This window comes from Bos grunniens, chromosome 11 (genome assembly GCF_055505025.1).
Source record: "Bos grunniens cultivar Pamir isolate PY7600 chromosome 11, Bosgru_T2T1.0, whole genome shotgun sequence".
NCBI classification, from domain to species: Eukaryota; Metazoa; Chordata; class Mammalia; order Artiodactyla; family Bovidae; genus Bos; species Bos grunniens.
The window spans coordinates 19,745,425-19,758,515 of NC_141175.1; the positions used below are offsets into that span (position 1 = coordinate 19,745,425).

Below are 13,091 nucleotides of genomic sequence, written 5' to 3' on the forward strand. Positions count from 1 at the left end.
TTTAAACTTCCAGGATTTAATAGATGTGTTTCAAACTCATCTTACACAGCAAGGTAACCTTTAATCAAAGCCCAGAAATGACCGTGAATATTTAAAGGCCATTCATGCTCCCAAATGCAGAACCTAAGAAAAAAACTCACTTTTTAAAGCAAACGGAAGTATGGACTGAGTAGTTCCTGCCTGTGGTAGGAGCTGGGTAAAACGGGGTGAATGGGCTCTTTCTTGTGCTTGGCAGCCCTGTGTCACCCCCGTTATGGGAGCCGAATTCTGAAGAAGTGGGCAGCCTGAGAGGGAGGGGGTGTGACCCTTTGGGCGGTTTCTTCCATGAGGGGAATGTACTCGGGGATGGTCCCGGCATCTCTTTCCTGTTTTTCTCTCCTTAGCTTCTCCCAGAGGTCATGGACAACCAGACCAGGTCAAGAACTCAATAATGCTTTCTGTGTAGGTCACAAACAACAGCGTCTTTTCCGTTTGTCCTGTCAGCAAGCTCATAACAAGTGAGAAATGAGCTCCTCATTCTTGCAGTGGTGATGGTGGCTGGTTTGGACATCTGGCCTTGGAAGGGCGGAGACAAGGGACCACAGCGTGGGGGTTAATAACCAGGAGGGGAGAGGACCAGATCATTACGGCTCTCTCGGTCTCTCTCCGTGTCCTCTCTCGTGAAATGTTTCAGTTGGAAATGGTAAGAGTAAGAAGCCGTTGCTGTGCTGAAGTTCTTTACTCGGGTTAATCTGGAGCCTCTTGGGGCTGTTGTCATGTTTGTCTCCCGTTTGTCAGGTGACAGGCTGATGGCACGCGGACCATACCTGGAGCCCGGCGCCCCCCTTCCAGCCCCACTCCCTCCCCGGGCACCGGCACTTGGCTTGTTAGGGCCTCACCGCTGAGTCACAGGGGAACTTTTCTTTCCTTCCCCCACCCCCCCAACTGGAGAAACTGCATGGTCGCTGGGGAGTTCTCTTTAGACACTGACATGCGGGGGGTCTTCTAGTGTAAAACCAGCCTGCGGACTAATCCCCCAAGCCCCTAATCCCCCAGCCCCTCGGGAGGTAAGCCCCTTTCTGTCTCACTGAGCTGCCAGCCAGCTGCCACATGCCTCCCTCTTAAATATGAATGAACTGCCCCCAGAATCAAAGAGACCAAAATAAACAGAAGGAAGATCTGAGGGGGGAACAGACAATGCACAGAACAGAAGATAACTTTAAAGAAGCTGCATTTAATTCCTCAAAAGAAATTGGAAGGGAGAGTGGGATACAGCTTGTCATTAAAGAGGGGGAGACGGTTAATGTAGGCAAATGTGACATTGGAAATCCTACAAGAAGGGATAGAGTAAGCCAAGTCTCTCAAAAATAGATCAAAAGGACCAACCAAGGCCAACAAGTAGGGGAGCAGTTAAAGGATGGGTCGGGGATTCATCCTCAAGGTCCATTGTCCAACTGACAGGCGTTTTACAATAAGAGACTAGGAGAGAGAAGAGGACAACCAAGTGAAGCTGCGTGTGAGCTCAACCGAGTGTAAGACAGTTCCTGAAACTAGATGGAAGGGCCCAGGGCAGTGAGGGAAAGGACCTGCCCACCCCAAGGCATCCCCTCCGAAGTGGTGAGAGACCTTAAATGCCTTCAGAAAGCATCACCATGGCACTGGCTGTCTCAACAGTAACCCTGCTGCTGCTGCTGCTGCTGCTGTGTCACTTCAGTCGTGTCCAACTCTGTGCGACCCCATAGACGGCAGCCCACCAGGCTCCCCCGTCCCTGGGATTCTCCAGGCAAGAGCACTGGAGTGGGTTGCCATTTCCTTCTCCAATGCATGAAAGTGAAAAGTGAAGGTGAAGTCGCTCAGTCGTGTCTGACTCTTCGCGACCTCATGGGCTGCAGCCTACCAGGCTCCTCCATCCATGGGATTTTCTAGGCAAGAGTACTGGAGTGGGGTGCCATCGCCTTCTCCGCAACAGTAACCCTGGAAACTTTGAAAGGTCTGGAACGTTGCTGCTAAAATCCTGGGGAACATAGTCTAACCTAGAATGAGACCCAGCACCTGAGCGTGAAAGTGGACTTAAGAGACGTTTCAGGCATGCAAAGCTCCCAAGCGTCATTTCTCTGAAACTCCTAGAGGTTGTGCTTGAGGACCGTGAAGAGGGAAGCCAAAAAAGAGGAAGATGTGTGAGTCAGGGACCAGGATCCAACCAGAAAAAAAAGCAGTAAAAGGGGTCCCACGAGGACGGAGAAGGGAAAAGTCAGCGCCGCGACTGAGCGGGCGGCGTGGAGGCAGGAAAGGGAGGCCAGGGGCCAGGGTCTGTCCCCCACCCCAAGCAGCCAGCCCTGGGTCTTCTTTCAGCTGATCTCCACTCGGGTTTTCTCAGCTGTGAGATGGAGATGATGACGCCATGCCTGGTTTTGTTAGGAGCACAGCCAGTTGCTTTTGCATATCTTAGCTTATTTCATCCTTGTAACAATCCCATAAGGTGAGTCAGTATTGTCCCCACTTTGAAGGTTAGGTAACTGAGGCCCTCCTGGTTTAAAGAGCTCATCTTCCTCCCGGCGGCTTGCAGTCCTTGCCAGCCTTTGGACGTGCGCCTCCAGGTGTAGACGAGCCCACCTGCATCGATCCATATGGTGGATCCTACGTGAAGTAGCTTGTCCTCAGCTTTAACATGAGCAGCCGCGCAGCTAGACAAAAGCAGCCCCTTCGTTTCTTGATTTTCTGCAAAACTAAAAGCAGAGCAGGGCCTGGACATTGTGACGCATACGCTGCCACGTGCGGCCACTACCCCATGGTTCTGCCACCCAGGGCACATCAGAATCCCCGCCAGGGACAGTTAGGAGTCACATCTGGGTCTTAAAACCCCAATCCCATGCCCTTTCCTCTTGGTATTTAAAGGAATTTAGGCCCCTTGTCACCTCCTTGGGAGGAAAAAGGGACAGAACAAAAGGGAAGGCAATGCAGGGAAAAATGTGGCATAAAGACAGGCCCCTGGGTTGTATTGCTGCAGCCGTGAGGCGCCTGACACCGCAGCTGCCTCATCCTGAAACAGGGGTGAGAAAACCACCCTGCCTCACCTGGCCAGCATCAGGATAACAGGGATCAGTGGGAACAGCTGTTGGTAAATTAGAAACCCAGCACACAGGTGTCATGTCTGTGTTACTGTGGTCAGGTAACTTATTACAGGGCTTCCCTGGTGGCTCAGACGGTAAAGAACCTGTCTACGATGCAGGAGACATGGGTTCGATCCCTGGGTCAGGAAGATCCCCTGGAGAAGGGAATGGCAACCCACTCCAGCATTCTTGCCTGGAGAATTCCATGTACCGAGGAGCCTGATGGGCTACAGCCCATGGGGTTGCCAAAGAGTCAGACACGACTGAGTGACTAAGCAAAAGCAGTTTACTACAGCTCAGACAGCAGTAGCTCTGAGTCCAGGTGCATAACTGTCATTTTGGTTTTTACTTTTTACTATCCTGTTTCCAAGCAGATATCTTATTTGTGTGCAAATTCACGTTCCCAGGCCAGGTGCCCCTGTCAGGGTTGGTGCTGCAGGTCTGTGGCCTTAGGGATGCCAAGGGGCCTCTAAGAAGCTATCACTGAGAGTGAGCTGCTTATAGGAGAATTCTCCTTTTTTGGTATTTTGTATACCATTCTTACTCCTATTTTGGTCAAATCTGTTCTATCTCTTGTTTTAAAAGCCTGGCTTTTGCTTTTCTCTCAGGCATTCAAAAACCATTTCAATTCCACATGGCCAAGACCTTCAGTTTTACCTCCTCGTCCAGAAAGAATAATTACCACCTACCTGCTCTTCAGGATGAAAGAATGTTTATAAAGCAGTTAGAACATCTCCCAGAGAAAAGCTAACTTAATAGAGAGTGATGATTTTGTTACTAATGGGTGAGATTCTCACCTTCAGAGAGGCTATGAATTCTCTCTGCAGTAATTCAGGAGAAAGCAAAAAGCAAGGTTGCCCCCAGAAATGTAACAGGTGTGAAGTCAGGCTGGTGATAAAGTCAGCGCAGTTTCCTGTGTTCCTCGAAAGGTTTTTCAGGGCTGCTTCAGTGTTACAAGGGTGCCTTCTGAATGCATTTGACTCAGTTCTAATCGGATGGATGAACCTAGGGCCTATTCTACACAGTGAAGTCAGTCAGAAAGAGAAAGACAAATACTGTTTATTAATGCATATATATGGAATCTAGAAAGAGGGTACTGACGAGCCTGTTTGCAGGGCAGAGGTGGAAACGCAGACATAGAGAAGAGGCTTGCGAGCACCAGAGGGTGGAAGGAGAGGGTGGGATGAATTGAGAGAGTAGCATTGAAACATATACATTACCATGTGTAAAATTAGAGAGCTGCTGGAAATTTGCTGTATGGCGCAGGTGGCTCAAGTCCAGTGCTCAGTGACAAGCCAGGGGGTGGGCTGGGCTAGGAGGTGGGAGGGAGGTTCAAGAGGGAGGGTGCATAGGTATACGAATGACTGATTTCATGCTGGTGTTTGGCAGAAGCCAGGGCTTCCCTGGTGGCTCAGTGGTAAAGAATCCGCCTGCAATGCGGAGACCTGGGTTTGATCCCTGGGTTGGGAAGATCCCCTGGAGGAGGGCACGGAAGCTCACTCACTCCAGTCCTCTTTCCAGGAGAATCTCATGGACTGAGGGGCCTGGCAGGCTACAGTCCATAAGGTTGCAGAGAGTCGGACATGGTTGACTGAGCAAAAGCCAACACGATATTGTAAAGCAGTGTTCCTCCAATTAAAAATAATTTTTAAAATAAGTGGCCTTTTAGTGAGGGGCTGCGTGAAAGGACAGATTTCCTGAAAGTTCAGTTGCAGGTATGTCGTGTCCAGCTCTGTTTTCAGAGAAAGGCTCATGAAACACATACCCTCAGATCATAAACCTGCCCCAGGTGATAGCATGGCCCAGGAAGGAGCTCCAGGGTGAGAGCTGACAGCGGCCCAGGGGTTGAGGAATTTCACTTCACTCACATGGAAAGAGGAACCTAAAGTCCCACTGACCAACGTGCACGGAAGTTAAAAAAAAAATTTTTTTTTAATACACGATTGGAATTAGAAGACGTAAATAGCAACAGAGCAAAGAGCTAGTAAGGTTGTTGGGAAGAGTGTGGCTTTGTCCCTGTGATGCAGGCAAGGCCCAACATGGAGGCCTGAGGCAGTAGATGCTGATTCTCCACGATAACAAAGCTCATCGCGTTTTGCTCAATGTGGAGCTCACTTAAGCAGAGGCCCTCAGCCTCAATGATCCCGTAAACTTTCTCCTGTTTTCGTGTCTACTGAAAATGTCTTACATTCTTTCTCTTCTTAAAGCATTTTTAAAAATTGCAATAGAGTTAATTTACGGCGTTGTGTTAGTTTCAGTGTGTAGCAGAGTGATCCAGTTATACAGGTATATTCTTTTTCAGATTCTTCTCCTTTGTAGGTTATTATAAGACTCTGACTATAGTTCCCTGTACAGCCTGTTGTTCCTGTGTTTTATCTGTAGTGTGTGTGTGTTAATTCCAAACTCCAAATGTGCCCCCGTCCCTGCTGTCTCCTCTGATAACCGTAAGTTTGCTTTCTATGTCTGTTTTCCGTTTGTTTTCAAATGCCCTACAGTATTTATTCAGCGGAGGCATTGATCGTAATTTCATCTTTAGAGGAGGAAGGTTTACTGTTGTCTCAGTTCAGTTCAGTCGCTCAGTCATGTCCGACTCTTTGTGACCCCATGGACTGCAGCACTCCCTGTCCACATCCCCAACTCTGTAATTTACTCAAACTCATGTCCATTGAGTCAGTGATGCCATCCAACCATCTCATCCTCTGTTGTCCCCTTCTCTTCCCGCCTTCAATCTCTCCCAGCGTCAGGGTCTTTTCCAGTGAGTCAGTTCTTCATATCAGGTGGCCAAAGGATTGGAGTTTCAGCTTCAGCATCAGTCCTTCCAATGAATATTCAGGACTGATCCCCTTTAGAATAGACTGGTTTGATCTCCTTGCAGTCCAAGGGACTCTCAAGAGTCTTCTCCAACACCACAGTTCAAAAGCATCAATTCTTCGGTGCTCAGCTTTCTTTACAGTCCACCTCTCACATCCATACATGACTACTGGAAAAACCATAGCTTTGACTAGACAGACCTTTGTTGGCAAAGTAATGTTGTACAGTTGTCTAGGGCATAAATTAAGGAGCTGTGCTGAACTCTAGAGAAACCCCCCCAGTGCCTGGTACCTGCTGTGTAGGAGTAACTGCCCTTAGACTGGTGTCAGACTGTCAGATTTCCATTTCAAGGTCTGTTTTTTTTTTTTTTAATATCCTGACACTGTTTGCCGCGCTAATTGCTGGTCTCCACCTCTCTTAGTGCCTGCTTCCCCAGCACTGTGAGCTGGAGAACGCCATGACCAGCTGCTTAGGTTGTACACAGAGTAGGAGTCTGTGATGTCTGAATGGGAGGGCTTGAAGGCTGGGGCTTTCCTAGGGGAAGAGAGTTCTGGATGGACCTACTGACAGTCATGTTGGACACCTGGAAACCTCTGCTGTGAATGATTTTTGTCTGGCCTGATACATGCTTGGAAATTCTCTTCACTGAAGAAGACCCTTGAGAGTGCCTTGGACAGCAAGGAGATCAAACCAGCCAATCCTGAAGGAAATCAGCCCTGAATATTCACTGGAAGGAAACTGATGCTGAAGCTGAAGCTTCAATGCTTTGGCCACCTGATGCGAAGAGCTGACTTGTTGGAAAAGACCCTGGTTGATGGGAAAGATTGAAGACAGAAGAAAAGGGCAAGAGAGGATGAGATGGTTGGATGGCATCACCGACTCAATGGACATGAGTTTGAGCAGACTCTGGGAGATGGGGAAGGACAGGGAAGCCTGGCGTGCTGCAGTCCGTGGTATTGTAGAGTTGGACACAACTGAATGACTGAACAAGAACACCACAAGACTTCAGCACTGCAAGCTGTTTCCTATACTTACAGATTCCTGACCCAAATGAGAGCATGTCCTTAGTCGGACCAAAACAACAAAAGCAGTAGGGCCTCTTACTGTCAGAGCCTGTGTTTGGTTGCAGCACAGACACTACTGTGTACGCGTTGTACTTCGATTCTTTTTTTTTTTTTTTTTTTCAGAAAGGCAGGGCCACTTCATTGTAACTCTTATGGTACACTGACTCCTCAAGGTCAGAGAGGGTGGGAAAAGCCCTGGAGGGGCGGGCCCAGGAGGAGAGCTCAGCTGAGAAGAGTGAGCGAGTGCCTGTTGAGGGCACCCAGTTCCCTGGGCAGGAAGCACTCACTGCTCCCATCAGGGCTACTTTGATTAGGATGCTGTGTGGGCCGGCCCAGCCCTGTACGAATGCCGCGGAGGCCTGCGGTGCGACCTCAGAAGGTGTCGAGGTGACTCTCACAGCCTCAGGTGCTTGGGTCCTCGGTAGAGGCGGGCGGGGGTTCTAGGGGCTATCCCAGGGTCCGTCCACGTCCAGGCCCTTCACCAAGTTCATGAACACATCCCTTACCTTAAAAGTGAAACTGTTCGTCGCTCAGTGTGTCCAACCCTTTGTGACCCCTTAGACTGTAGACTGCCAGGCTCCTCTGACCATGGGATTTTCCAGGCCAAACATACTGGAGCAGGTTGCCATTTCTTTCTCCAGGGGATCTTCCTGACCCAGGGATCAAACCCCTGTCTCCTGCATTGCAGGCAGATTTTTTACCCCTGGAGCTACCAGGGAAGCCCTCCTTTAAACCTAAAATTTGACAAGCTACATCAGTACTTGTAAATTCTGGTTTACAAAGCTCTTGGACATCATTTGTTTCATTTGCCATCCCCAGAGCCTCGTCTTGCCCTCAGAGAGCCCTAGCCTTGCACTCAAGTGGAGTCAACTGGAACTACTTAGAAACGCAGGACCCCACCCCCAACCCCCAGGCCCTTGTCTGCTAGGCCTGCCGAACTCCATTTTCCCAGGGCACAAATCAGCCCATTCTAGTCTGAGAAGCATCACCTGAGAGCCGAAATTCTCAAAGTATGGTCCGTGGACCAGCAGCAGCAGCATCTGCAACTAGTTAAAAGACACAGGCCCCACATACACCTGCTGAATTGTGGTTCTCGAGCTTCACCCAGTGACAGCACCTGAATAGCTGCTAGAACACTCTCTGCTGGGCACCGTCTCCCAGAGTTCACCCTCCATTCGCATTTATCAGTCCTGGTGACACTGAGCTTGGTGTCGGAACCAGCTGTGCTAAGGACAGCCCAGTGGACCACTTCCCATCTTCCCCCGGGGAGACTGAGGCCGGGATACCAGAGTGTACACTCGGCTGTGTGTCCACCCTCAAGTTCTCAGAGCTGATGCGTTGGAAAAGGTGCTTTCGTTTTTGGTGATGGCTTAACTCAGCAGTTTTAACGTCACGTGGGTCTTAGAAGACACTGTGGATTGATGAGTCCTGGGCTTTTCTGTGCCGGCCCCCGCGCCTCTCAGAGTTGACCACATGGCTGTAGGTGGGCTGTGGTGGGTCGTTTCATCATCTGCTCCCCAGTGGAAGAGGGTCGCTGTTTTCTCTGCACTTAAAACCTGAAAGATCAAAGCGGAGTGACTGCCAGAGACGCAGCGCTAAAGGCAGAAACCGGGTCAGCTGTCTCCCCTCTTTCTTGTGTGAAAGTTGCCAGTGTTTTTGGCAGCTGCCTGGTTTTGATCTTTCAGTTTGCGTTAAACACTCAGGAACTGCGTGGGCTCCCCATCTCCCTTTTTAATTAAACAAACCATCAGAGTGACTCTGCTGCCAAGAACCAGGCCTGGGTGCGTGTGTTCATGAGGGCCCCACGTGAGAGAGCACGCAAGACACTGTGTGGTGTGTGCACGTGTGTGCATGCGTGGTGGGCCTTCGGCAGTGTTTTCACCAGCCCCTGGGGAGAAATCTCCAAAAATGAAAGTGGGCTAGGTGGTTTTCCTTTGTCAGGTTTTCCTGTGTGTCTCTGAGGAACTGCTCTATGGACTGGAAATAGGGAACCCCGACATAGACGGCACATCGTGGAGGGTGGGCACCTCCAGGGGGAGCAGGTGTTCGGCCTTCCAACCCAGGAATGGAACCCAGATGTCCTGCATCACAGGCGGATTTGTTACCGTCTGAGCTACCGGGGAAGGAGGCCCTTTGTAAGATCTGTAGCAGCTCCCAGATTGGGAAGAACTCAGAAACTTGTGGATAAGCCAGGTGATGGAAAACTGTTTCACAGGAATGGGAGGGAGCCACTGATGCAACAACACTGATGGCTCTCAAAGCAAGGATGAAAAAAGCCGGCAGAAAGCAGTGCACGGTGTAGGATTTCACGAATGTGAAGCCCTGGAAAATGCAGGTTACTCTGTGAAGACAGAAGCGGATCAGCTGTTGCCTGGAGACGGAGATGGAGGAATGAGCAGCTGGGAGGTAGGGACTGCAGAAAGGCCCCGGGGTGACGGGTGCATTCACTATCTGGATTTGGGCAGTGGTTTTCTGGGTGCGTGTACCCATCATAATGCCCACACTAATGTGGGCAGATTATTGTACTGAGACATTAGTTACACCTCAGAGCTGCTTAACGTATTCTTGAGGTTGCTCATGTAAAGCACTGCTGTCCACCAGAACCGTGTGTCGATGGACATGGTCTGCATCTGCTCTATCCAGTATCAGAAGCCACTCACCACCCGTGGCTCTTGTGCACCTGAAACATGCTAGCACAGCTGAGGAACTCAGTTTCTAACTTGATTCAGTTTTAAGCCACTTCACTTTGGATGGGCCTGTGTAGCTAGTGTCTTTTGTAATGGACTGCACAGGTGTAAAGCCTTTCCTACTACTGTAACACACCCTGCAGCGGACACACATGCATGCACACACACACACACACACTCTCTCTCTCCCTCTCTCCCTGCCCCGGGTCTCAGGCTCCAGCTCCTGGAGAAGACTTCGCAGCTCCAGGCGGGTGCAGCCTGTTTCCTCCGTGCATGTCCTTGGCTCATGCCAAAGCCTCTGCTAGGAATGCCCTTGTTCGAAGCAGTGAGATCTGAGGTCTTTGAGCTCTCCGCCCTCCCACACAGAGGTGTGCACGTGTGAACAGGTTTTTGCCCTTCTTGAAGTCTTGACTTTACCTCCTTAACTCTGTGATTTCCAGTAGTCATGTATGGATGTGAGAATTGGACTAAAAAGAAAGATGAGCACCAAAGAATTGATGCTTTTGAACTGTGGTGTTGGAGAGGACTCTTGAGAGTCCCTTGAACTGCAAGGAGATCCAACCAGTCCATCCTAAAGGAAGTCAGTCCTGAATATCCATTGGAAGGACTGATGTTGAAGCTGAAGCTCCAATCCTTTGGCCACCTGATGCAAAGAACTGACTCATTGGAAAAGACCCTGATACTGGGAAAGATAGAAGGCAGGAGGAGAAGGGGATGACAGAGAATGAGATGGTTGGATGGCATCACCAACTCAATGGACATGAGTTTGAGTAAACCCCGGGAATTGGTGATGGACAGGGAGGCCTGGTGTGCTGCAATCCGTATGGTCGCAAAGAGTCAGACACGACTGAGGAACTGAACTGAACTGAACTCTGTGATTGAGCAGCATTTGCTCAAGTTAAAAAGGAAACAAAACCCTGCAGATCCCAGTGTTGTCATTTCAGTCTCTGCTTTCATAGATTAGGCATATTAAAATAAGCTTACGTGACACAGCTGCATTTCAGGTAAGGCACTTTAGCCATGTTTTATATATGACCTTTTAAGGAAACACTGATCGTCCGTGAAGAGTTGGCCACTATGAAGGGTTTTTGAGGAGAGCCCTTAAAAGACCTATTCTTTTCTAGACTCAAAAGCCAAGAAGATTCTGCCCAGCAGCTTTTGTCCTGAGTCTTCTTGTTGTTTGTTGTTCAGCTGCTAAGTCATTTGGACTCTTTGCAACCCCATGACCTGCAGCACACCAGGGTTACCTGTCCTTCACCATCTCCTGGAGCTTGCTCAGACTCATGGCCATAGAGTTGATGATGCCATCCAACCATCTCATCCTCTGTCATCCCTTTCTCCTCCTGCCCTCAGTCTTGCCCAGCATCAGGTTCTTTTCCAGTGAGTCAGTTCTTTGCATCAGGTGGCCAAAGTATTGGAGTTTCAGCTTCAGCATCAGTCCTTCCAGGGGGTATTCAAGATTGATCTCCTTTAAGATGGACTGGTTGGATCTCCTTGCAGTCCAAGGGTCTTCTCTTTGCTGCTTCTGAGAATAGTGTGCTGAGATGTGAGAATACTTTCTAGCTTCAGGCTTCTGGACGGATCTCCAGGGCAGTGTAGGTGTACTCGCTGCCCGAGTTGGGAAGGGGAATGCTTGCGGGGTCCTGGGGGTCAGGCTGGGACCACGGGCGGAGCTTTGCCTGGCTCAGCAGCTGCTGGTGACCAGTGATGAGCTGAAGGAGCAGCTGAGACCTTGCCCCTGTGTCAGGGGAAGTGTTGGGGCGGGAGCGGATTTTAGAGTATGAAAGTGGCAAAGCTAGGGTCGAGGAATTTTGAGACCAAAACATAATAATTAGGAAGAAGCCATGTGGAAAGATGGCTGCTGTCTGGCTGTATTCCCCCACTGCCCCCATCTCCTTATCTGTCTCTGCTGATCAGCTGTGACATTACCGAGGCCGCCCTTGGTCTCTGATAGCCTGTCTGCCTGTCTCTCCATGACTGACTCATTCTTCTCCTTCTGAGATTACAGACATTTGATCACTTATCAATTCTTCTTGTCAAGACATATCCAAGTGAACCCAGGAAAAGGGAAGACAGAGAAGGGGAGGACTGTTAAAGATTGCCTGTGTGCTCTCGGTGTTGGATCCGTACTTGCAGCGATTAAGAGTCATAATTTGTACTCAGATCGAGCTTGGTGTTTCAGAAAAGCCGTTTTACTTGTTAAAACTAAGTCAGAAAAGTCAGAGGATAAGAGAAAGCCCAGTGCTTGCTCGGTGCTAAGGAAAATATTCGCGTTGGGTCGCCCAGGGGTAGTTTTAATTCTTCCCATAGATCATAACGGTTGCGTTGCTGGTAAATTGAGGCTGGAGCCATTGAGCACGACGTATGTGCGGTGAGCCCTTGGCTGTGGTTTTCACCTCTCGTGGCCGGAATGGGGATGGTTTGTTCAGCTGTGGACCTGAGACTGCGGGACAGCTCTGGTACAGGCTGTCCGAGGGAGGCCCGGAGCTGGTCCTTCCTGTCCCAGACAGGACACCTGGGCTCCGCACACGGTTCAGGGCTCAGGCGGAGACCTGGACCAGTCATTTCCTGGATGCTCACGCTGAGTCATTGTGTGTTGTTCAGGTTGCGTATGAGAGCAGGTAGATGCAAAGGGCAGGCAGAGGCTGGGGCCGGGAGTGCGGGTGGGGTGCTTTGCTTGTTGCAGCTCTGCATATGTTCATAACAGTTTCTTCTTTAAAAAAGGAAAAGCAGCTTTATGAGCTGTATTGTATATCATAAAATTCACCCATCCCATTTCTACAAGTCAGAGATTTCTAGTAGCTTTACCAAGTGTGCAGCCGCGACCTCGAATCAATTTGGGGACATTTCCTCACCCCCGCCCCCCCACTGTAAGGTCCTTCCCGTCCCCTCATAGTTAATCCCCATTTCCACCCCCAGCCCCAGGCAACTACTGATCTACTTTCCATCTCTTTTGTAGTAATTTTTGCTAATTATGTTCTAATTAGAGAAGTAATAGCTTCTTATTTTAGATCACTTAAGTAACCCCAGAAAGAGAAGTGGCTGGAAGGAGGGCTGGAACCCCCTTGGTGGGATCCTCTCCGGACTGCTCTTTCTAGCTCTTACCTTCCGCTGCCCCCTCCTCCCACCTGGCTGAGGTGCTTCCCTTCTGCTCGGGTCCTGTGCCGGGATGCCCTCCACCCGCTCCCACAGCAGAGTCCTCCCCGTCTTTGAAGGTCCGTCCCATGTAATCCCCCGTCAGCAAAAGATTTCCCTGGTGTTCAAACTGAAAGCGATTCTCTCTTCTGAGCAATTCCGTGGTGTTCTATTTATGGCTCATAGGGTTTCCGTGTGGCACATACATGCTTCATCTTCCTTACTAAACGGTGAGTCATGAGGACCGAGCTTCTGTCTAATGCGTCTTTGTCGCCCAAGCCCTCTCACCTGCTCCATCTCCCATT

General features: G+C 49.9%; 1 protein-coding gene and 1 long non-coding RNA gene across 6 annotated transcripts in view; one reads left to right on the plus strand and one right to left on the minus strand.

The window, feature by feature from the left end:
• ASAP2 (ArfGAP with SH3 domain, ankyrin repeat and PH domain 2) overlaps positions 1-13,091 on the plus strand; it is a 162,115-nt gene that overhangs the window by 65,854 nt on the left and 83,170 nt on the right. For 2 of the 5 annotated variants that reach the window (XM_086325533.1, XM_086325534.1), the window contains exon 1: positions 9,180-9,370. The exons of the other annotated variants lie outside the window; for them this stretch is intronic. In XM_086325533.1, the coding sequence (XP_086181659.1) occupies positions 9,356-9,370 (15 nt within the window). In that variant the 5' untranslated portion in view covers positions 9,180-9,355. Of the gene's footprint in view, positions 1-9,179; positions 9,371-13,091 lie in introns of those variants that run through there. 5 annotated transcript variants of the gene reach the window in all.
• LOC147362689 (uncharacterized) lies at positions 1,196-7,826 on the minus strand. The gene is made up of 2 exons (XR_015136400.1): positions 7,471-7,826; positions 1,196-2,705 (listed from the first exon to the last, which is right to left on the minus strand). It is a non-coding gene; the product is annotated as an uncharacterized LOC147362689 (long non-coding RNA).